The sequence below is a fragment of the Pan troglodytes genome, chromosome 14 (assembly GCF_028858775.2).
Source record: "Pan troglodytes isolate AG18354 chromosome 14, NHGRI_mPanTro3-v2.0_pri, whole genome shotgun sequence".
Classification (NCBI taxonomy): Eukaryota; Metazoa; Chordata; class Mammalia; order Primates; family Hominidae; genus Pan; species Pan troglodytes.
In genome coordinates, this window is record NC_072412.2 from 56,696,345 (window position 1) to 56,721,227 (window position 24,883).

At 44.0% G+C, this 24,883-nt stretch overlaps 1 protein-coding gene across 1 annotated transcript in view; it reads right to left on the bottom strand.

Annotated features, from left to right (window-relative positions):
* C14H13orf42 (chromosome 14 C13orf42 homolog) overlaps positions 1 to 24,883 on the bottom strand; it is a 51,072-nt gene that overhangs the window by 23,156 nt on the left and 3,033 nt on the right. The window contains exon 2 of the mRNA XM_024348545.2: positions 5,477 to 7,914. Coding sequence (XP_024204313.1) covers positions 5,477 to 5,890 — 414 coding nt within the window. The 5' untranslated portion in view covers positions 5,891 to 7,914. The remainder of the gene's footprint in view (positions 1 to 5,476; positions 7,915 to 24,883) is intronic.

Sequence of the window (24,883 nt, forward strand, 5' to 3'; positions counted from 1 at the left end):
GCAAGACCGACTACCCCCATGAGGACAAGGACTTTGTCTTCTTCACCAGCATCTAGAACAGCTCCTGACACATAGTATGTGCTCAATCAATATGTGTTAAGGGACAAGTGAGTGATATATTAATAAACTGTTACTAAAATATTATTAAGGGCATCACTAACCACATCACACAAGACTCCCTAAGTCAAGTGCCATATGAGATATTTTGAAATTCAAAGCCAGGGGAAAAATCTCACTCCCCTAAGCAATGGGTATGGTTCTTCTCAGATCATCAGAATTTTGAAACAAGTCCAGCTCTTTTTATCTTAGCTTCCAGCAAGGACAGAGCCAAATCTAAGGCTCATCTATGGCAGCTGAATTAGCTTCTATGATCTGCATATTATTTTGAGTGGTCTTGATTTTCTATGATTTTTTTTCTCTCCTGATTTTCCAATTTCTGGTGTTACTTAACAATTCTGTATGCTCTTGAATCTTGTATGTTATACAAGATCAAAATACATTTTCCAGTCAAAAGATGCTGTAGATATATTGACAGTATGAGTTCTGACATGATACAGAAGCTAATTCAGCTACACAGAAGCTAATTCAGCTGCCATAGATTCTTCATCTCAGATATTTTGTAGAATGAGCTGGGAGATATGAAAGTATCTTGTTGAAAAATGATTTCAGGACATAATACCTACCCATCATGAAGTTCCGATTGTAGCTGTGCTTGCACTGTTTCCTCAGTTCTTTTCCTAGTGTGTACTGAGAAGTGCAAAAGTAGATGATATATAAACTCAATATTTCAATGCTATGGAGACCTAGAGTAAAACTGGAATCACAGGTAGCCATGTGAAAAGAAGTCAAGATGGAGATAAATTCCATCCACGGATTGTGGAAAGAAAACAATTTAAAGCATACCTTCTGGCCACTTCCTTTCAGCCAGGTTTCTCTTGAAGAAAAGAAGCCCAGTCTCTCCCACTTTGGGAGGGCTTCACCCTACACAGAATCCACGTGCAGTATGATGCAGCTGCCTCCCTAATGACTCTCCCTGGCCCAGGTGTGCAGGATAAAACAGCCTTTGCAGTACATCCTAAGGTGCACACTCTTGCATCTTCTATGTTATACAAGATCAAAACATGTTTTCCAGTCAAAGTGGATACATTGACAAGGGTGTGAGTTCTGGCACGATACAGATTGGGATCAAATCCTGGCTTTCTCTTCGTCAGGAGCATGGCCTTACACAAATCTCTTAACGACCCCAAGCCCCAGTTTTCTCCTTTATAGAATGAGGCTAATAGCCAACAGGTCAGGTTTGGAGGGTGATTAGAAGTCAGGAATACAGCTGATTGCATGGGAGCAGGGGAAGTGGGTGTAGAGGAGAACATCGTTGCTCCTCCTGACTGGCAAGAAACACCCAAGGTGCCCAGAGCAGGAGGAGGCTTGTCCTGTTGGTTCAGAGACTCTACATTCCTTGACAAGACACAGTTCAAACATGCCATCCTTCTGCCACACACATTATGCCCTGGGTTAGAAATTCTAACCTTTTAGCACCTAAACAATGAGTCCCAAACTGCAGCTCTTTCCCAACACTGACACAAAAACCCTCACATACGGATTTTTGTTGTTGTTTTGATTTTTAAATGTTGCAAAAAGTGTATTTCATTCATTCATTTTTATAATGACCTATTCTGAGGGAGGCGTACATTGCCACAGGGCCTGGCAGAGACTCCCACCATGCAGGGTCCCAGGAGGGGCTCCCAGCCCCACCCGAGGCTCACCTCGCTTCTAGTGTGTCCTGACTTCCTCCTCCCATCGACCCACATGGGTGGTGTTCTAGGCTCTGGGCATCTCCAGGGGGCTGGGGTAACAGACCATTTGGTACCCTGGCCTTGGATGCCATTCACATGTCAATGGGACCCGTTAGAAAGCCTCATTCCAGAGCATGAAAGCCATATGTCTTGATCCAGTAATGGCTTGTGAAATCAAGTTATTGTGTCACAACAATTTTTTTTAAAAAAAATTAGAATAGCATAGAATGCTTTGGAAAACATCAGAGTGCTAAGCAAGGAACAGGAGTAAGTCTATTTCATAAAACTTTTGTTTCGTTTGTGTGTTTGGGTAAACTGGGTCAATATCCAAAATATGTTTCTTACTGCAATGGATTCTAATCAAAATAGTTTAAAAGCCACTATCTTACCACAAAGAGGGACAGACAAGGGAACTTAGGTCCTGTGGCCAGGCCAGGGGCTTGCATCTGGATGGAGGGAGGGAGGGCAGCAGAAAGGGCCTGCCATGGTGCCCTGGAGTCACAGAGAACACTGCTCCCTCCCTATATGGAGGCCGGCTCTCCCCTCTGTGTGGCACAAAAGACATCAGACTTTTAAAGGCTATAAAGCATCTACAAATGATTGATAGTATTCACTTTTATGCTCTGGAGATAGAAAAATGAGAAAGATACTGTTTCAGCTTCAAGCTCACCAAGTTCACTGCAGTCCACCAGGGGAGACACACATTTTAACAAACCACAGTAGGATGTGATGAAAGCTAAAATAGAGGTGTGTTCAGACCAATGCTGGAGAAGAGAAGAGGCTAATTCTATAGAGGGGTATATTCATTTCCTAGGGCCATTGTAACAAAGCACCACAAACTGGGTAGCTTCTGTAGCTTAGAGCTATAGATCTCACAGTTCTGGAGGCCAGAAGCTGTCCGCAGGGCCATGCTCCCTCTGAAGGTGCTGGTGAAGGGTCTGTTCCAGGCCTTTCTCCTGGCTTCTGGTAGGTCCTTGGCTTTTGTCCGTGGCATTCTCCCTGCATCTCTGTGTCCTCACATGGCCATCTTCTTATGAAAACACCAGTCCTATGGGATTAGGGGCCCACCCTACCCAGCATGACCTCATCGTAACTAATTACATCTGCAATCACCTAGTTTCTAACTGAGGTCACTATCTGTGGTACTGGGGGTTAGGACTTCCACATATACATTTTGAGGAGATACAGTTCAACTCATAGTAGGTAGTCAGGGGAAAGAATGGTGTTTTCCCTAAACCTGGAATGTCAGCAGAGCTTTCTCCCAAAGCATGGGGTAACGGCATTCCAGGGCAAAGGATTCCTTCTGGTCCCCTGTCCCGGCAATGCACAGAGACCCAGGCAGCCATGGGCCACCCCACCAGCCATGAAGCCTGAACCCATCATTTCACAGGCAGGCCCAGCATACAGCTGTTTCTGTCAGAGCCATGGGGAAAGACAGCAGCTGAAAAGACTGCTAAGAGCCTGCTGTATCCAACATTTCAGAGTCAGTGAACGCTGGAGTAAGTACCTGGTATGTGCTGGGAACAATTACGTGCAGGAGCCTACTCCTCACATTATCATTTCCATTACTACCTGACAGAAAAACAGACCCAGAGAGGTGAACTTCCCTTAACAAAGGCACACAGCTGGTAAATAGCAGAACTAAAATTCAAATCTTGGTCTGATTGACTTCAGTGTCCTTTCAAAACTCTTTCCTGATTGCGCTGTGGTGAGAGGCATCTCCGAAGGAGATCCCTACATTATATCAGGCCCATGTGCCTCTGCACAGCCATTCAAAGGGCTAGAACTGGTCACTCTGCTTCTATTCCCTCCATCTTCAGATAGCTCAACAAGGAAGGGAGGTAGGTCCTATAAGAGAGAGCTCCATTTGCAGAGAAATGTAGTACCTAGAGGAAATCTAGCCAGTGCCTACTACCCCAGAATATCCAAGCTGGAAAGGAGTCCAGAAACCACTGCAACCCCTTCTGTCATCAGAGGTGGCTGGCCCACAGATCTACAGCTGGCTGGCCACAGAGTCAGCACCAGGACCCGTGACTAGGACCCTCTTTTATGGGCCCCCAACACTGACAAACTTTTAGAGTTAAAATGATTATTTAAACTGCTCCCACCTGGTATAACATGCAGACAGTTGAAACCAATTGGGTTAGGCCAAGCCCTAGAGATTTGATAGTGGGCCAGTCAGTCATTCAACATTAATGGAGTTTGCACGGCCTACAGGACACTCTGGGGAGAAAGCAAGGAAGTGGGAGACAGGCCTGCTTCAAACATCTCATCTGGTCATCAGGAAAATGACTGATGGAAGTATACAACAAAACAGCCTTAACCTACGGGCATTAGAAATAAATAAAAGCAGGCTGAGTTTGGCGACTCACACCTGTAACCCCAGCAACTTTGGGAGACCAAGGCGGGAGGACTGCTTGAGGTCAGGAGTTTGAGACCAGCCTGAGCAACAAAGCAAGACTCCCATCTCTACAAAAAAAAAAAATTTTAATTAGCCACGTGTGGTGGCAGGTGCCTGTAGTCCCAGCTACTTGGGAAGCTGAGGTGGCAGGATCACTTGAGTCCAGGAGGTTGAGGTTGCAGTGAGCTATGATCATGCCACTGCACTCCAGCCTGAGCAACAGAGGAGACTCTTGTCTCTAAATAAATACAAGTCTGAGGAAATAAAGGAAAGAGTAACTGAATGAATCGCCGGCTCATAATTAAAATTAGGTGACCTAGCACCTAGAGGTGGGTCACTGAGCCTCGGTTTTCCCTTCTGTGATACTGAAGGAGTTCCTCCCCACCTACTGTACTGGCTTTATTGTGATGCTCAAGAAAAGATGGTATATACAAAACACTGCAATAAGCATAAACAAAGAGATAAATGCAAATTATTTCTTTCACTCATTTCATGCTTGTGACTGTCTGGAGACCTCCAGTGCCCAAAACCATCCGGGAATCTCCCAAGAGACACAGACTGTCTCCGTGGCTATGCCTGAGCCACCACATGCCTGGTCTGAGGTACAGATGGAGGAATTTTCCAGTTGTTTGGCTTGCGTGGGGCTAAGCACCTCCATATTTGAAAACATCTAGTCATATGATGATTTCACTTTTCACCAGGATTTTTAGATGTGACAACAATAATTTTTTAAAAACCAACAATTTGTTGAAAAATGATTTGCTGTCATCCAAATGCCATGCAAGCATTATCTCACCTATAACACTGGGAAGGAATTGATAGATGTGCAATGCAAATACGGTGCCGCCTGACACCAAAACCCATGTCTTCCTCACCGAGCTGCTCTGTGGACACCATTACCTGCTCCTTTTTGCTTCCTGGGTATTAAAAATTAACATGGATCAAGAAACTACCAATCAGGCACTATGCTTATTACCTGGGTGACAAAATAATCTGTACACCAAACCCTTGTGACACACTGTTTACCTATATAACAAACCTGCATGTGTACCCCTGAACCTAAAATAAAGTTAATAATAAATAAATGAGTAATAAACATGGGCTTAGCCACCCTTCCCCAGGCTGGGGATATGGCCGCATAAAGCATCTGAGGACTATTGCGCCGCGGCTCAGAATGTGTCAGATTAATTAAGCCATGCAGAGGTAGGAAGAAGCTTTCAAACAGTTGCCCAAGGCTCTCAGAAAAACCCTCATCTAAATTGTACTGCTCAGCAGCACTTACCTTTATTTCTTTGGGAGTAGACCGGACAGGAGTCTTTTTCCCTCCCTTGGAGGATTTGGAGGAGGTTGAGGAAATCCCCTGGGTGCGGTGGGGCTTCAGATCACTGAAGCTGCTGAGATATTTTTTGCGCAAGGCCAGCAGCTCCTGCAGGTACTGCAGGCAGTCCTGGGTGCGCGAATACATCCACGCCCGGTCCTCCTCCTGCCGCAGGTAGTACAGGCTGGTGTCCATGCTACTGGTGCTTTTGTACTTCTTTAAGGACTCGCTGAATTTCTCCCCGTGGTCCCCGACCACATACATGGAACTGCTTCGAATCAGCTTCACTGCAGGGCTGGCTCCTTCGTAGAAGGGGCTCTCGGCCGCCGTCTTTCTCTGTGGGCTGGAGTTAAAGATGGAGTGGATCTTTCTGAACATAGTGCTCGATTTCTTTCTGTGGGTACCTTCCAGCTGCCTGTGCTGCCGCCACTTGATCTAGATGCGGGGAGAGGAGCCGACATCCAGGCCTCGCACCATCTGCCTTCCAGGAGGCCTCTGATCTCTGGGATCCCAGGGAGTACTGGCTTGATCAGGTGGGTAACCTGCACATCTCCCATGGGGGATGTTTACATCCTATAACCAAGAGGCCATAAACAACCCGAAGATAGAAGGTGGCGCACTGTGAGCTTAAAAATGAGTGCCCTGGCTGGCTTTATGAAGCATTGGGTGCAAATACCTTCTGTGCTCTCCCGTGGAAGGCCCCAGCTGGATGAAGAAAGTGGGACAGAGCTTTGCCTGCTCAGTTATTTTCTTTCCTTTTCACTTTCCATCGCTGGCCATGGTCTCACTGAGTTTGAGTTGATCTTGGTGTGAATTTTTACATTTCCACCTGGGCTGAGCTGACTCCGGTTCTGAATTCTCTGAATCCAAAATGAAATTCTACTTAGCACGGACAGCCCTTACCCAAAAATCATGTGTTGCTCAGGGTAAAATCTAGTCCCCCAAGATGGGCCAGGGTGGACACACCAGGGCGTTGACAGGAGCTCGCAGATCCCCCCGATAAGCTGAGCTCTGAGCAGGCATCTGAGCGTCCTGGAAGAGCCTCGCCCTGCGGTAATGGGACCTCACAGCCGTTACCGGATAGCAGCCCATTGTGGAGGCAGGAGGAGGATTCAGATATCCGGACCACGACTTTTTGCACAAAAGCATCAGTGAGCTGAAGGGTGGCCACATGTGTGGGGCAGACACTTTCTTTAGCCTGAGCACATTTTTAACTTAGACTAGTTAACATCAGATATAAACTGTTTTTTCAAGAGGGCTGTAGGAATCTATTAGAATTCCAGAGATGTTCTCTGTAGCATTTTTCTCAGGCAGATGCTAAACATTGTTATTTTGTTCATTCTTCTATGCAGTCTATTTCTCTCCTAGACTACAGTCAGAGAGTACAAGCCTGCACCAGTCTCTAGGTCAGGCATTTTCTTAAGCTATGAGCTAAGAGAAAGTATGAGCCCCCAGAAATTGTATGTAAAGCATTACTGAATGAATGTATTAGCATGGTTTATTTTTGCTGTTTGCTCTGTGTGTGGGGTGTGTGTGTGTGTGTGTGTTTTAAGAGAAAGAAAAGATTCATGGTTTTATCAGATATTCAGAGGTCTGTGATGCAAATAAAAACATTTTTAAATGTTTCTATCCTGCATCGGAACAATAATGATACTTTTCTTTGTATGACTGTAAAATATCATTATAAATGTTTTCCTGTTGAGGGCATCCTCTGCCTGTGGCATTCTTCTAAGCACTGGGGTAGCACAGCCCCTCACATGTGGAGCATTTCAGCTTCACAGTCGTAGCATGCTTTACGGATGATAAAGCATCTCCACACATATTAAGTTATTTAATATTTGCAGCTTCCTTGGAAGAGAAGCATTATTTCCATTATCATCTTTAGTGGTCATCAATTCACAGATGAAGAAGGGGCGCCCTGGAGAGGTTATGAGACTTGTCTGTGGTCTCAATCAGGCGAGTGCAGAACCAGTCCTCAGACCCAACTGTCCAGCTTCCAGCCCATTATGCTGGTCCCAATGCCCCCTCACTGCAATGAACTCATAAAGTCACCGAGTTCCCAGGTATCCAGGGGAAGTCTCTCTCCAAACCACTTCCCTACCTTGACTCATGCATAATATCAAAGCACCCGGGATGGGTAAGTGCTGACTGAACTTCTTCTCAGAGGTATCCACAGGCTATGACTACACAGCCTTTCTCAGTAGCTTGTGCCAGTGGGTTTACAATTACGCTTATTCTACATGGATTTAGAGAGTTTAAATCAATAAAAATGAAGTCTACATCCATATCCAGAATGCCACAAGCGACCTAACCTCTTGATCACAAAGGGAATAAAACTGTCTTCCTCTACATTCTCCTTTCTTCACTCCTACCTCGTGCTGGATTCTTCCCAAGGGTCAGACCTAGAAAGAAAATTGAGATAAAATTCTACTGACATCAACCTGCAGAACATTTCGTGAACACGAAATGGACAGGACATTAAGCAGCAGCCATGACCCAGCAGCTGACTGCTGTCAGTCACCTCCGACGCCAGTCCTGTCCTGAAGCCGCCTCCCTCCTGGAGCTCCTACTGAGTTGGGTGAGGGGAAAGAATGCTTTCTCCCTACAAAATACTCGTCACCTCTGCTGGTGGAGGAAATTCATCCAGAATAGTGACTGCCTTTAACGTATCTTACTTAGATTTTCTCACAGCCTCAGCTATAAGAAACAGGTGTGAAATCACCTTGTGGTTTTCCAAAGTGTATTGTGTATTTTGTGTGTGTGTGTGTGTACGTGTGTTTGTGTTTCAAGTAGAGACAGGGTCTTGCTATGTTGCCCAGGCTGGTCTTGAACTCCTGGCCTCAGCAATCCTCCTGCCTCGGCCTCCAAAAGTGCCTGGATTACAGGAGTGAGCAACCATATCTAGCCACAAAGTGTATCACAAAGAAACTACAAGTGCCCATCAAACCCCAAATCAGGCCCCCCAGGCTTGACTCTTTTTACACATTGTGGAATGTGGACAAACATCTAAGCAGGGAGAGAGAAGGGCCTGCATCCTCTCCCCCAGCCTAGCCCCTCCACATCAGCCCCACTGCCTATGTGCTTCTCACTGGGCTCAGACCAGATTTCCTCTTCCTGGTGGTGTCAGAGCCTTGAGGCTTGGCCAGAGAATCTGCATAAAGTGACTTGTGTAACAAAACTTGCTTTATTCCAGAATTTCTCAAATGTAAAGGGCAGAACCCCAGAGTGATGGCTGAGCAGTCCAGAGGATTTGCAATGTAGCAGTGCTGGGCTGGGGCAGCTACAGGCAGCAGGTGTAGAAGAGCTGACTGAGCCTCTGCCTGTTCCTAGACAAGCCTGGTCTTGTGGTGTTGCTCATGACTGGAAGGGCAGGCCAGGGTAGCAGGAGAGAATGAGAGTATGGGCCTTACTCAGAGTTTGAATCACAGATCAACTACCTACCAGCTTAAGAAAGTTATTTAAACCTCTGAACTCTGGATCTCTCACCTCCAAAACTAGATACCACCTATTTCATAGGGCTGGTGTAATGATTAAATGAGATACTATATCCTTTGACCTGCATCTTCTCATTCCTCCCTGCACCCCCACTCTGCCTCTGGTAAATACCATTTTATTCTCTATCTCTGTGTATTTGACTTTTTTTTCTCTTTTTTAAGATTCCACATATAGTGAGATCATACAGAATTTTTATTTCTGGGTCTGGCTTATTTCACTTATCATAATGTCCTCCAGGTTCACTTGTGGTGAGTGGCAGAATCTTCTTTTTTAAAGCTAAATAATATTCGACTACAGATAGATGATAGATAGATAGATAGATAGATAGATATAGACATATAGACAGACAGACAGACAGACAGACAGCTTCTTGATCCATTCATCCATCAGTGAACACTTTGGTTGTTTCCGTATCTTGGCTATTGTGAGTAATGCTGCAATGTGCAGATATGTAGGATGAACAAGTCTAGGACTCTAACTTACAACATGAGGAGTACATCAAATAATAATGTGTTGTATTTGAGATTTCTGCCAAAAGAATAGGTTTTAGGTGTTCTTGTCAAAAAAGGAGGGAGATGGATAACCATGTGGGATGATAGATATGTTCATTTGCTTCACTGTAGTAACCATATCACTTTGTATATCAAAAGATCATGGCATATACCTTAAATAAATACAATTAAAAAACAACAAAAATAAATGAGATAATAGAGAGCACTTAATATGCATATTTGCTCAATCATAGTAATTATTACTTATAGGAATACAAAAATATGATTACTACTACTTCTACTTCACAGTTCCCAGCATATAGTTGCCAAGCTATTATTCCAGGCAAATATTTGGAATCCAATTATAATTCAAGGGGCCTTTCATCCTGCAATATTTGTAGAGATCACAGGCTCAAATGGGCCATCCTTAATAATAATCAGCTAGAAACTGCTAGTTTTACCCACTATCCTGAAGAGTGCTAAGTTTCCCTAAGATGTTCATTGGTTCCCCCTATCGTGACTAGCACACCTGCTTACGGGGCATTTGACCAGGCACCCTGTCCCTTTCAGGCATGGATTCAGGTGAGCACCCCATCATTTTCCTCCCTACAGTTGGGGACGTTGCCTCGTATCATGGTGTAACCGGGGATAGTCTGTGGCACACACCTCTCAAGGTCATGGTTCCTTTAATCCCACCAGCCTGCAACTGTACTTCATCTAGAGTCCCAAATCAAAGAAAACAATCAGCACCTTGGTCCCTAATTGCACATCTAGAAATCCCCTCGACCAATCCCCTGACAGGAAGGTGACTCTGAGTCAGTCCTTCCCAGAGGCAGGGAGGTGGGGGTGATGGGGAACGAAGGAAGAGCACAGAAGAAGAAGGGGACGCTGAGAAAAGGAAGAGATCAAATAAATGTGTTGAATATTGAATGAAGGGTAAGATTACAAAGTTCGACAACGTGTATCCCATGTCACGAAGTCCAAGTCCATTTGCACAGTGTATTGGAACATTTAGCTTTCTGGTTGCACTATGAATTCTGAGGAAAGAATTTTCCCTGGAGACCAGCTTCCCTGGCTCAGACAGCAAGGCCCTGTGCTTTAGATCTTTGACAGATGAAGCACAGTTCCCTGGGGAAAGAGCAGCTCCAAATCTCCCTGGGCTCGGCCCTCCACATATGAAGACCAAAAGCAGAATAACACATCTCTACACCATCCCTTCTTACTTTAACATGCTTGGAAACCTCTAAAAAAACAAAAAAAGGCCTTGTAAGCAAACATTAGATCCTCTGAGGTTTACAAGACTGAAAATGTACTGGTGCTTGAGTACACAAAGGGCTGGTGGTGGGACTATATCCTCCTTTAGAAGGCGTGGCCCTAATTTGGGAGCATCGTGTACATTGCTGCCCATCAGGCAGAAGGGGCACATCTGACAATGGGAGGTAGGGTAACCCAGCTAAGCCAAGCTTGGAGATGAGTAATGAGAGGCTGGGTTGGAGAAAGTTGGAAGGGAAGGGTGAAGGTGGCAACAGGCAGTTAAAGGAGGGTCTTAAAGGCCAGTTCAACAACTTTGGATTTAATTCTACAAGGTGCCTATTATCAGACCTCTGGGAGCCCATAAGACATTTTCACTCAATTTAGAAAAAGTGCCCTCTCCAGGTGAAGGCCAGGTAAGCAGTCCCCACTGGCTCCCTTGGCAGGTGCCCGGGTACAGTGTACAACCCACACAACAGTATATGGTGACCCTGGCTGGTTAAAAACTTAGAACAGAAGATGATGTGGCAAATGGAATTGTGAGAAAATTCCATTTAGGAAACTTAAGTAGGAGCTCCACGTGATTCAAGAAAGGCTAATTATTTGTTTATCTATTACTATGTACAAACCATCCCAAGACTTCCCTGGCTTAAAATAATGATCATTATATTTGCTCACAAATCTGCAATTTACCTGGGCTTCTGTTGGATGTGCCAGTGGCACTTATGTGGCTGCATTCAGTGGTGGGTTGTCTGGGTCTAGGCACAAATAGGGAGCCTCTCCCTCTCCACATGGTCTCTCCAGTGAGGTGGCTGGAATACTTAAATGGCTGCTCAGGGCATCCAACAGTTCAAAGGTGGACACGGCCAAGCCTTCAGGCTGAAACTGGGAACTAGCACCCTGGTTTTCCTGCCCAATTCTATTGATTTAGTCAAATCACAGGACCAACTCAGATTAAGGGGAGGGGACTACACAAGGGTGTGAGTACTAGAAGAATGGCTCATTGGGGCCACAGGTATAGTAGACTGCCACATTTCCTTAGGAAGCTAAGATGGCCATCCAGGTGGAAGTGGGGAGGACTTCATTGGACAGCAGCCAGTGAACAGATTTTTCTAAGAATAAGCTCCAAATTATTTGTAGTCAGCTTTGAGAATACTATATATCCTAGTCAGTTTATTTTTCTAAATGTATTCAGCAAAGACTAATAGCAAAATAGATTATAGTGCCCAAAATTGAGTTTCATAAATCATTGTAGGAATAGGTCTCATTTTCCAAAAATGTAAAAGGAAAGTGAATAATTAGGAGTGGATTATATAATACTTTGGAAAGACAAATTCAGGGACTGAGCCTTATCTTTAATCATTTTAAAGTGATATACTGCAGCATTTTATTGGAACTTTTAGAAAAAAGATATAGTCTTCTCATGAATGCTTATGCTTCCTTATCAAACATTTACATGACAATCAACAGAAAAATTGAGTGTGAATTTCCAAACCCAAGGTAGAAGGCTGAGACTGATGGTACTTTTGGGGTTGGAGTAAATAAAATATCTGCGGTCCAGTATTTTTTTCACATTCTCCTGCACCTACCTCCTACTTACCACTCTTCCCAGACCTTCCTCTCCCCTCCTATTTTTTTTCTTTTTTCTGTAATTTAAGGCTATCATATTAGAGTATCAGTTTGGCTTCCATAACTGAAATAAGAATATACATATTTATTTTTCTCTTGTGTAACAGTGCAGAGGAAGCTAATCCAGGGGAGATGTCTCTGCTCCACATGAACACTCAGGGACCCAGGCTCTTTCCATGTCATTGCTCCGTCACTCCCTAAGTATGTTGCTCTTGCCTGCATGGTCAAAAGTGGCTCAGAAGAAAGTAACCTTGTTTCAGCCAATAGAAAAATGGGAAGGAAAAGGCTTTGCACATTCCTTTCACTTGTAATCACCTCCCACTGACCAGAATCTACTCACAAGGTACCCAGAGCTGCATGGGGAGCTAAGAAATGTGGTCTTTTGTGGGATGATCTTGTGTCCAGTTCCAACTTCTGTTGCTATAGCAGCTCTGGGGTCAGGGGGAGGCAACCAACAATCTCTGATAGATGGCTCAGTTTCATTTGTGGAGTTAGGAAGGAGAAGGGAAATAAGATGAAGAAGACATTTTCTTCATCTGGACCTTGAGTAGTGACATCGAGGGAAAAACAACTTTCTAGCTTTTCACAAGATCAAAGTCTTCCTATTTATCCCCTGACAGGGAACTTGTCTGGCTGCCTCCTCCACAACAGTCCTTCAGAAGACACCTGGAGAGGGGCACGACAGGCCTCCTACCTCACGCTTCCTCACGTCTTCACCTCCTCAATCGATGGAAGGACACTGATTGCTTTGTGGGGCTCCAAGTGTTGGGCCACCAGGCATTTGCTGTTGGATTAGCCTCAGTGAGTCTTCCCTAGAATCAGGAGTCAGTCAACACTGGGGCAGAGAGTGAAGCTGCCCTGATGGGGGCATTCAAGGTGGTGGTTTTTTTACACAGGCAGCCTCGGCTATCTGCTTTCATCGATGAGAAGTGGTGACTCTTCTTCAGGCAGCAGCAAGAAGTCAGAACATATTTAGGTGAAACAATCCCTGCACATAGAGTGACCATACATCCAGTTTGTCTACTACTTGTATATGGCATAATTATGAATAGCACCCCAAATAGATGATCTTGTAGCCTAGGGTGCTAGTGACACAGCCAACCTGCCCTTATTTGCATGCTTGGGCATACAGTATGCCCAGGGGTATAGTATGCCCAGGAATACAGCATGCCTAGGTGTATGGCATGCCCAAGGGTACAGTATGCCCAGGTGTACTGTGTGCCCAGGTGTATGGCATGCTCTGGTGTATGGTGTGCCCAGGCATACAGCATGCCCTGGTGTATAGTGTGCCCAGGTGTACGGCATGCCCAAGAGTACAGTATGCCCAGGTGTACAGTGTGCTCAGGTGTATGGCATGCCCTGGTGTATGGTGTGCCCAGGCGTATGGCATGCCCAGGTGTACAGTATGGCCGGGTGTACAGTATGCCCAGGTGTACAGTATCCCCAGATGTATGGCACGCCCTGTGGCTGCAAGCATGGAGTGAGCTGCAGATCCTCAAGTCATCAAGAGGAAATGAGAGGTTTCAGAACTGGTTCAGTCAATAACACCTGGGTGCACTGGGAACAGAGTGTTTGTTTGGAATTTAGTAACCTTCACTAAACCTGGTGAATTCACAGGTGATATCAGTGGGTGTGAATGGCTCAAAGAGAGTCCTCATTTGTCTGATCAGCTTGTCTCTAGCAGAGCCAGAAAAGCATTGAATGCTTTCCTGCTGCCATGGCGTACAGAGTGAGAGGGGAAATCGCCAAGAGGTGGAAGCAACCCAAATGCCCATCAACAGATGCATAGATAACCAAATGTGGTCTATACCTGCCATGAAATAGCACCCAGCCTTAAAAGGGAAGGAAATTCTGACACACCCTACAACATGGATGAGCCTTGAAGACATGATGCGAAGTGAAATAAGACAGACACAAAAAGACAAATACTGTATGATTTCACTTACATGAGGTGCCCAGAGTAATGAAATTCATAGAGACAGAAAGAATGGTGGTTGCCAAGGGCAGAGGAGAGGAGAAAACGGGAAGTTAGTGCTTGATCTGGACAGAGTTTCAGTTTGGGAAGATGAAAAGAGTTCTGGAGGCGGATGGTGGTGGCTGCACAGTGTGAATGTACTTAACGCCACTAAATTGTACACTTAAAAATGGCTAAAATGATAAATTTAAAAACAAATAGATTCCCAAGGCCCTCTAGAGGAACTCCCGACTCAAAGAGATCGGAGAATCTGGGAATTTTTCCTTTTAAAAAAAGAGAAAGCATCCCAGAGGATTATTACCATCAAGGAAGTTTAGGAAAGTATTGAAGTCCGCGCTGATTTATAGGCACTCAATAAATGGTCACTCAATAATAGTTGCCATTGTTATTAATAATGTAAATGGTTTCATCTGTAGAGGTTCCACTTGAGAATTACAGTAATAATCATGGTTAATATTTGCAAGCACTGACTACATATGCCGGGCTTTTTACATGTGTCATCTCACTGAATCCTATAACTTTACCTATCAGGTATGATTATTGTCCCCGCCACAGAGATGGGGACATTTAGAAGTGGACCTTTTTAAGTGATGTGCCCGGCCTCCTATATCTATTGTGTGATAGAGCCAAGATGTGAACGCAGAAGCTGTGTCACTGGAAGCGGGTATCCTTGCCGCATTATGAGAAGCTCCACCGGGGCAGGAATTGTGAATGCTCTTGCTCCCTGCTGTATCCACATTGCCCTTCTAGATATGTAGTAGGAGCTTTATAAATATGTGTTAAATGAGATTCAACCCTTTTATGATCATAAAAAATGGTTGTCTGAATATTTGTCAAAGGAGAAATGCCTTGAGACTGTTTCCACCACTTCCCACCTTCTTTATTTGTCTCTAACTTCAGAGGTCCTGAAAAGGCACCAGATGTGGAGTTAGAAGACCTGGGTTCTATTTTCGGTTCTGTCAGTCATTGCTGTGTGACTTTGGGAAAGCCTTTGGTTTCTTCTTCAGTAAAATGCCCGTCATAGGCGAGGTGGCTCACACCTGTAATCCCAGCACTTTGGGAGGCTGAGGCAGGTGCATCACTTGAGGTCAGGAGTTCAAGACCAGCCTGGCCAACATGGTGAAACCCTGTCTCTACTAAAAATACAAAAATTAGCCAAGCATGGTGACACGTGCCTGTAATCCCAGCTACTCGAGAGGCTGAGGCAGGAGAATCTCTTGAACCTGGGAGGCAGAGGTTGCAGTGAGCTGAGATCACGCCACTGCACTCCAGTCTGGGCGACTGAGCGAGACTCCGTCTCAATAAACAAATAAATGCCCGTCATAATAAACCCTGACCTCTTCTGCCCCCTGGTGGTTGGGTTTTAAGGGTTCTCCAGCCACACAAGCTGTAGTGGTTGGTAGCTGAGCCCAGGGTTGAGAGCAGGATAGAGTTGCCCTCCTGCACTCAGAAGGGCGCGGAGCTGTCCTGAGGAACACTGCGAAGGATTCACCAAGCAGATCAGAGCCCAGAGACCTAGAACGGTGCCATGGGAAGTGTGGAATCATTCCAAACTGCATACCTCACTGGCGACCAAAGACATTTAAATTAAAACCAAACCACATTTAATACTTGTTAGACCAGACCTTGAGAAAAATGATACCTGGGGTTGTAAGGGTGGGGAAAGTTTCAGGGAAAAGTTACTCTAATATGCTATTAGTGACAGCATCTATTGGAATAACTTTTGTATGGGGTATTTTGGAAATACATATCAAAATCCTTAAAATTGTGCATTCATTTTGATTTGGCTATTCCACTTCTAGTACTCCAGCCTGAAAAAAATTTTCTTTTTTTTTTTTTTTGAGACAGAGTCTCACTCTGCTGCCCAGGCTGGAGTGCAGTGGCGTGGTCTCAGCTCACTGCAACCTCCACCTCCCGGGTTCAAGTGATTCTCCTGCCTCAGGCTCCCGAGTAGCTGGGATTACAGGCAAGTGCCACCACGCCTGGCTAACTTTTTGTATTTTTAGTAGAGACGGGGTTTCACCATGTTGGCCAGGCTGGTTTCAAACTCCTGACCTTGTGGTCCACCCGCCTCGGCCTCCCAAAGTGCTGGAATTACGGGAGTGAGCCACCGCATCTGGCCTCATAAATTTTCTACAGCTGAGAATTAGCTAAATAAATTACACTTGTATAATGGAACACAGCAGTTACTAAAAATGATGTCTTAGAGCAATAATTAATAATGTAAAAAGATATTCACAATGTAATAAGCGGAAAAAGTCCAATGTAAAACAGTATATACAATACATTCCCTTTTATGTGTCTGTATAATAAATATTTCATGTATTGTTTTTAAGTACACAAATGTGTTGTTTTGAAGTCATGTAGAAAAAGAATATTTAAATACACAAATATTTTTAGTATATTAAGAGAAAAAGGAAGGTTGAAAATATACAAATAGTAAATACGGTATAATGTAAATGCTGAAAAAATATATTTACATATATAAAGAATATATATCAGAAATATATATGACCAGAATATATGATTAGAAAAGAAAGCATTGGGCTGGGCACAGTGGCTCACGCCTGTAATCCCAGCACTTTGGGAGACCGAGGCAGGTGGATCACTTGAGGTCAGGAGTTTGAGACCACCCTGGCCAATATGGTGAAACCCTCTCTACCAAAAATACAAAAACTAGCCAGGTATCATGGTGCATGCCTGTAATCCCAGTTACTCAGGAGGCTGAAGCAGGAGAATTGCTTGAACTCAGGAGGCAGAGGTTGCAGTAAACCAAGATTGCGCCACTGCACTCCAGCCTGGGCGACAGAGCAAGAACTGTTCCAAAAAGAAAAAAAAAAAAAAAGAAAGAAAAAAAGGAAAAGAAAGAAAAAGAAAAGAAAGCATTTATAAGCTTAAAAAAATTTTTTTAAACTGTCATCTTGTTATAAAGTGCTAGCTCAGCTGTTTTGTGCTTGAATTCCTGCCCACTACAAGTAGATTTGACTCATAGACCAAGCTAGAGCCTTATCAATTCCCCTGAAATAACCTGTGACCAGTCTTAAAATTGGATGGTAAATCCTCAGGGCCTTGTGGATCTCTATTCTGATTATTTCTTTTCTTCAGTTCTGTTCTTGTTTCTCATTATCATGTTAGAAACAATTTTTAAAACACCCACTGTTATTCTATCCTCACCAATCTTGTGGTGATCACTTCACCGTCATCTAAAGTCAAACCAAGAGGTGGGGGCAGTGCATGCTGAAAACAATGGGGGAGAAAGGAGATGTTGTGATAGCATTAGAAAGATGGATTGATACTTGTGGTCTGTTTTGCCCACTGCTGTATCTCCCTAGCTAATCTGTTTTCTTTGATCTTATCCAGAGAGCAAGCTAAGCCAAAACCATACGTGGTGAATGATTAACCAATGTACAAGGCAATCTGAAAAAAGTTCCTCCCCTCCCCCAGGGACCCTAGCACTGCTCATGGTTCTCACTCTTGTTACAGGTCGGTCAGGATGGGCTACTTTTGCTGTGACAACAAATAACTCCAAACTCTTATTGGCTTATTACACAGATTTCTTTCTCAATCATATTGCATATCTATTGCAGGTCAGCTGGGGGCTCTGCTTAGCCTCTTGGGACTAAGGCTGACCCAAGCTTCATCTCAACAGATTGATCATGGCAGGGGGAAGACAGCATGGTGAATCATGGATCATTCCTAAACCTTCCAAATGCAAATTACACACATCACTTCTGCTCACACTTTGTGGACCAAAGCAAGTCATATGGTCTCTTCAAATTTCAAAGCAGGTGGGGAAGTACAATCTTAGCATGTGCCTGGAGGAGAGCCAGAATATTTGTGAACAGCCCTAAAAATGCCTGTGCATCATCACGGTTTGTGTATTCAAACCATTTCTCCCTTTTAGTTCAAAGTCAGCTCAGATGGGGCGGGAATAATCTTCTACATAGTTAAATCCGCCTCTATCACCTAACCCAATTCCTGACACACCTCAAGTACTTACTATTTATTGAGCGCATGAATGAATAATTTGTCCCACATAATGGAAACTGCCTTTGCAAAACTATAACTGAGAAAATTATGACAGTGAAAGATATCAGACTTAACTGAGCCCATCTTGCTTCTAACCTCTGAACAGTCCTTGTTCATCCCTGGGCGTAGTCTGAACTAGCCTTCGGAAGGAATTTAGTTTATAGTTTAAAGCTAAACTGTCCCTGTAAAACAAATGAAAAGCTACCAGCCACCAAGTTAGAATAAGAGGGGCTGGAATTCTAAATATTACCAGCCATTATTCCGGAGGTTATAAGATTTGCAACTTCCCCCACTTACTCTTGAAGGTAACATCACTACTGTGAACCTAGGATCCACCTTTTGAGATGTCTTTTCCAGTTTTTGCATTTCTAACAACTGAATAACCCCACCTGAACCTGCCAACCAGTTCTGTGGCCCCACCCAGGAACTGACTCAGTATAAGAGAACAGCTTCGACTCCCTACAATTTCATCCCCGGGCCAACCAATCAGCACTCCAGATTCACTGGCCGACCCACCAAATTATCCTTAAAAACCCTGATCCCCAAATTTCCGGGGAGACTGATTTGAGTAATGATAAAACTCAGGTCTCCTGCACAGCCAGCTCTGTGTGAATTACTATTTCTCTATTGCAATTCCCCTGTCTTGATAAATCGGCTGTCTAGGCTGCGGACAAGGTGAATCCATTGGGCGGTTACATAATGAGGAGGTAAATGTAGGAATTTAGGTGCTTTCAGGTTGTGCTACGTTGTTAGTTGTCAGCTTTGCATCACTTTCATCTGCTTCTCACTGAATCTTCCTTTCCTGGAATCTCCTGCCTTTTACAGGTTGAGTTCAATTTTCCAATGAGAGAAATTTGCCTAAGCTTTGGAAGAGAGTGAAGAGAGGCAATTCTCCTCAGGTCATGGGGGCCACAGCAGACACAAGGTTCACAGTGGCATCTAGGCTTCTTATCAAGCACCAGGTTTGGTAGGAGGTTTTCCAGAGTTTCTTGAAAATTTTCACAGCAGTTTCCTGGCAAATGTTAGAGAACCACCCACTTAGGTATTCAGTCTGACCTTCCAGCTGCTTCCATGACCTTCCAGCTGGTTTCACTCCCCCAGCTCTTGTTCCTTCATACAAACCCTAATTCTTAAATTAAACCTCGTTGTCCCCATAACACACAGAGTGGCTTTAATGCAGGGTCTTCCTTTATTTTTTCTGAGGGTTAAATGAATTTTTTTTTTCCTTTTGGTCACACATCAAAGAAACTTGTTACATTTACTCTGTAAGCAAGCCCTCTATGTAAGGTTTACTAGTGTTTTTCTTCTCAAGTCTTAGCTGGAAAAAGGGCCTAAAGATCGTTTCAGAGCTCTAAAGGTACAGTACCTGCTAGCAGCCTGCCTTGCCTCTCCATTCATTAACAGCCTCTCTGCTAGGCAAAGGTGCCAGTCTTATCTGTGACAAGTAAATTAGGAACAGGTATAGCTATAGGTCGTAAATCTTTCAAGGTTTGCAGGAAGATTGGCAAACGTGTCTATCCTGACCTATAATTGCATTATCTTCCCACTAAATTCTCAGCTCCCTAGTTTGCCCCTTTCAGCAAAGCATGTTATTTTCTTCTTCTTGGAAGGAACTTGAGTGAAACTGCTACTTCACATCAAATATTGGTGCCTGGTTCAGTTGAGGATTTTAGGGCATAGATTGTGCTTGTCGAGAATGTATATTTTATCCCTACACTTTTAAACTCCCTTTGAGTGGAAAATGGCTGGCCCTTTCAATGCTGTAACTCAAAAAGCCAATGGAGAGAAGCCATACACCTCTCTAACAGTGCTGGGTGGATTAATCAATTGCTGAAAGTGAATATTTAAAAAATTCAAGACTCAGCATGATTCTCAGTGCTTGTGAAGAATCACTCAGGTCACTGTGGATGCCAGCACCAAGCTCCACCCCCCAGTGTCTACGAATCAACATCTACAGCACCTAGGCTTATCCTTTTAATCAATCAGCAAATATTTGCTGGGAGCTACTCTGTGCTCGTCACTGCCCTGGGCTCTGTGAGGGTTTTCCTTGGACTGTTCCTTCTCTGTCTCCTTCACAGTTTTCTCTTCATCTATCAGGTCATTAAATAAATGCAATGACAACAGCTAACTGAGCTCTTAATATGGTGACTGTTTTCTCTCATTTGGCTGACCATGCGAGTCTTCTCAAATCCACCAGGGGGCAGCACGTCTGCAGGATCAGCTCTGGTCCTGCTCCGTGTGAATAGCAAAGCAAGGACACGCCATTACAATAACAGGTGCACCAAGATGGAGAGGAAGCCTGTCAGAATTAGTGAATGTATGCAAATTTCATCTGCCTGTGTGCCTACGTGTGTGGCCGGGTGGATGTATATTCACATCTTAAAAGTTGTGGCAAAGGCATTGCCACTATTTTGTTTAACATGCATTGAGCACCTACCATATGCCAAAACTGGTGCCACTTGCCTTAGTTTTTGTCTTTAATATGAAATTATTTATAATTAGCATTTTATATGAACAGCAGTGCCAATGAAATGCATTGAGGTGTATTTGTTTTGACACTGAAGTAAAATAAGCATTTCCCTCTAATCTGTTGACTGCCATTTAACTGGCTTATAAAGCACCTATTCTATTAAGAATAACATTTAAAATTAGTTACATTCAGGCAAAACTCTATCTTTAATGAGCTGGGGATGAGACAGAGACGCAGGAGGGCATATTAAAATTATTTCCTTGAAGTTAAAACATTCCAGAATTTACCTACAAATTTAAAAAGCATTACCTTCAGCTCCATTTGTTAAATTGTCCACATGCATCCAGGGTTCTGTGATGCTTTATTTGCAAACAGTGATGTATTTACAAATGGAAGGTGCCAGGCAAAAAGGAAGCCCCTCACCAGGTCCAAAATAACTTCTGAGAGTGCTGCCTGCGTTGTCCTGGGCTGGGAAGTGGCTACCCAAGGACTGAGGGCCAGGGACGATGGGAGTGAATTACCAAGGGGGGTTCTTGCCCAAGACTGGGGGAGATGGTTGCCAGTTCTTTTTGATGGACCAAGGCCAATGCCACACCTGATTATTTCTGACAAATGAAGAATTCAATAGTGGTCAAGGGCCAGGTGTCTGAGGAATTTTAAAAGATGAGAGAAGGGTCTGGTGCAGTGGCTCACACCTATAATCCCAGCACTCTGAGATGCCAAGGCAGGTGGATTCTTTGAGCCAAGGAGTTCAAGACTAGCCTGTGTAACATGATGAAACCCTTCTCTACAAAGGGTTTACAAACCCTTTGAAAAGAAATACAAAAAGAGCTGGGCGTGGTGGCAGGCGCCTATAGTCCCAGCTACTCAGGAAGCTCAGGCAGGAGGATCGTTTGAGCCAGGGAGGACAAGGCTACAGTGAGCTGTGATCACACCACTGCACTCCAGCCTGGACCACAGAGCAAGACTGTGTCTTAAAAAAATAAAAATAAAAAAATACGAGACAAGGGGGAAGAAATGGAAAGGGCCACAGAGAAGTTGTAGCCACATCTTGAAGAAATAATGACCAAGAAGGAATAACAACCAGCCTCAGTCTAGGCAATTTACTGACTCACTCAATCCTGATGATAGCAACGAGGAGGTAGATATTAGTATGACCATCCCCATTTTTCAGAAGGGAAATGGATTCACAGAAAGATTGTGTAACTTGTCCATAGCCACACAGCTAGTCGGGAAGCTGGATTTGAGTTCAGGCAGGCAGCTCAGGGTCCCTTTTTATCCTCTCTACTATCCTGCTTCTCTGTGTGTGAACCACAAGGAAGACTGGCTTATTAGTCAGTGGAACCTGACTCTGAAAACTTTATGAAAATAATTATGAGGCAAACACTGCAAAGTGTTACCTTCCATGAAATCTAGGTGGTGGGGGTCTTGGGTGTCCAATATATTACTTCCTCAAATTTTGAAATATGTTAATAATTTAAACAATTTATATGCCTATAAGACAATGTAGTATAAAATTTACATTTTTTAAAAACTATACGTATTGAAAACATTACACTAAGTGAAATGAGCCAGGCACAAAAGAACAAATGCTGTATTATTCCACTCGTTCTAGGTACCTGTCAGAGGTGTATGAACCAGAGCAACTCCATCTTAAATAGGGGCTGGGTAAAATGAGGCTGAGACCTAATGGGCTGCATTCCCAGAGAGTTAGCCATTCTAAGTCACAGGATGAGATAGGAGGTTGGCACAAGATACAGTCATAAAGACCTTGCTGATAAAACAGCTTGCAGTAAAGAAGCCAGCCAAAACCTACCAACACCAAGATGGCAACAAGAATTACCTCTGGTCGTCCTCACTGCTACACTCCCATCAGCACATGAGAGTTTACAAATGCCATGGCAATGTCAGGAAGTTATGGTCTAAAAAGGGGAGGCATGAATAATCCACCCCTTGTTTAGCATATCATCAAGAAATAACCATAAAAATGGGCAACTAGCAGCCCTCGGGGCTGCTCTGCCTATGGAGTAGCCATTCTTCCTTTCTTTACTTTCTTAAGAAGCTTGCATTCACTTTACTCTATGACTTGCCCTGAATTCTCTCTTGTGCGAGATCCAAGAACCTTCTCTTGGGATCTGGATTGAGACTGCATTCCAGTAATATCTTTCTGTTGAACCATGCAAGGGATGACACTGAGGAGAACCCCAACCTCAAGGAATAGACGGCAGCACTGATGGGCCAACTTTAGGTAAGTGGGGTGCATATACCTGGGTAAAGGATGGGATTGGGTTACAGGCCCAACTTAGGGGAGTTAAAGTCTCTCCTAAGACAGAGTGGGCTAAAGGCCCCACTCAATAAAAGGCAAGGACACTTGACTGAACTTGGGTTTGAGACTCAGCATAGGAAGGTTAGAGTCCTTCCTAAGATTTAGGGGGTTAGAGGCCCCTCTCAGTAAAGTCCCTCTCGGCTAAGAACAGATTTGGCACTATGGGATATTAACTGCTATTCTCTTTGGATTAATCTGCCTTGCACTCTTTACTGATGTTGTGATTCACTCAGGATGGTGGAAGAAATATTAAAGGGAAATATTAGGGAAAGTTATAGGAAACAGTCACAAACCTTTTGGAAGGCCAAAAGGTTACATAGCTTGTAATAATTTAAGAGACTGAAGGCAGCCAGTTCTTACTTTGGAGCATTAGGTCATAGGGTAAATACTAGGGACAATAGAGGCTTCCCCAGTTAAGTCTGTTTACCCTACCTCCATTAACTAACCTTTGAGCTAGATGACCCTCTCAGGTGGATGTCGACCAGGCATATTGCCCCCTAATGGTATTTACTTTAGACTGGGGTACCTGAGCTTTAATCATTCCTAGAACTACTCTCTTAACCATGTTAATTATCCGCAAGTGTCTTTACTCAAAGCTTCTGTTGTTAATTGTATACCAAATAAATGCCTGGAGTGTGAGCTGCTCAGGGCCGGCCGCAGTGACAAACCTCTCTTGGTGTGTAGGCAGTCAGACACTCAGCTGGACTGGCAAAACAGAATATCTGTGTGTCAGTGTATATTTTATTCATCTGTCATTTGGGTCAGGGTCTGCAGGCAGACCCCCGCAGCTAATGCCCTCAAGTATGAGGAGCAATACCTCATGCTGGCAGGTGGGGGTGACAGAATTAGGCATGTACAGGATCATGGGACTTAGGGGGCTTTTTCCTCCCTAAAAAAGGAAACTTGAGAGCTGATGGGATGGCTGGAAAAGATCCCTTCATGACTGACAAGGGACCGCCTGAAGATCCCTTCATGACTGACAAGGGATCACCTGAAATTTTGATTCAGTGTCGGCCACAATGGGCATGTCTTTCTCTGGCTTCCCTGAATGCCTCGCCTTCCCCACCCTGCCACAGACAATGCTTTTCTCCCTTCCCTTTCCTTTCTTTCTCTGTGCAAACCAGTTGAACACATGATAAAAATCATTGTTTATCTCCTCTGTAAAGTTTTGGTTAATAGAAAAAAGGATTTGTGAGCCTAGTCTTAAGCTGTAGTGAATCTGGTGTGCTTTGTGTGTCTTTCTGTATTGTTCTGTCATAAAGAGGGGTACCTTAGGATAGAACATGGCCTTAGAACCCATAAGCCTACTGTTCAAGATGGCCTAGTAAACTGGTCAGTTATAAACTTTGCTGCAGATGCATGAAAAAAATAAACAGGATGGGGTTTCCCTCCTGTCTTCTATGTCCTTGGGAATCATGTGGCCTTGCTTTCTCTTTTCACAATGGCAGCCGGGTTCAGGGTTCAATTCCTGGCTTATGGAATGAGTCCTTTACCTGCTGAATGTCTGTGTATTTATATGTGTTGTGTGTGTGATATGAAAGAGCTTTGATTAATTGGTTTAAAAATAAGTGCTTAAATAAAATATTTTGTCAGAAAAGTAAAAAGTGTAATGCCTTTTAGTTCACATGACTTTAGTAATCTTTGGGAAATAAAAGCAGCTTTAAAGATTACTGGTAAAACAAAGACATTTGGTCCAAATTATGCA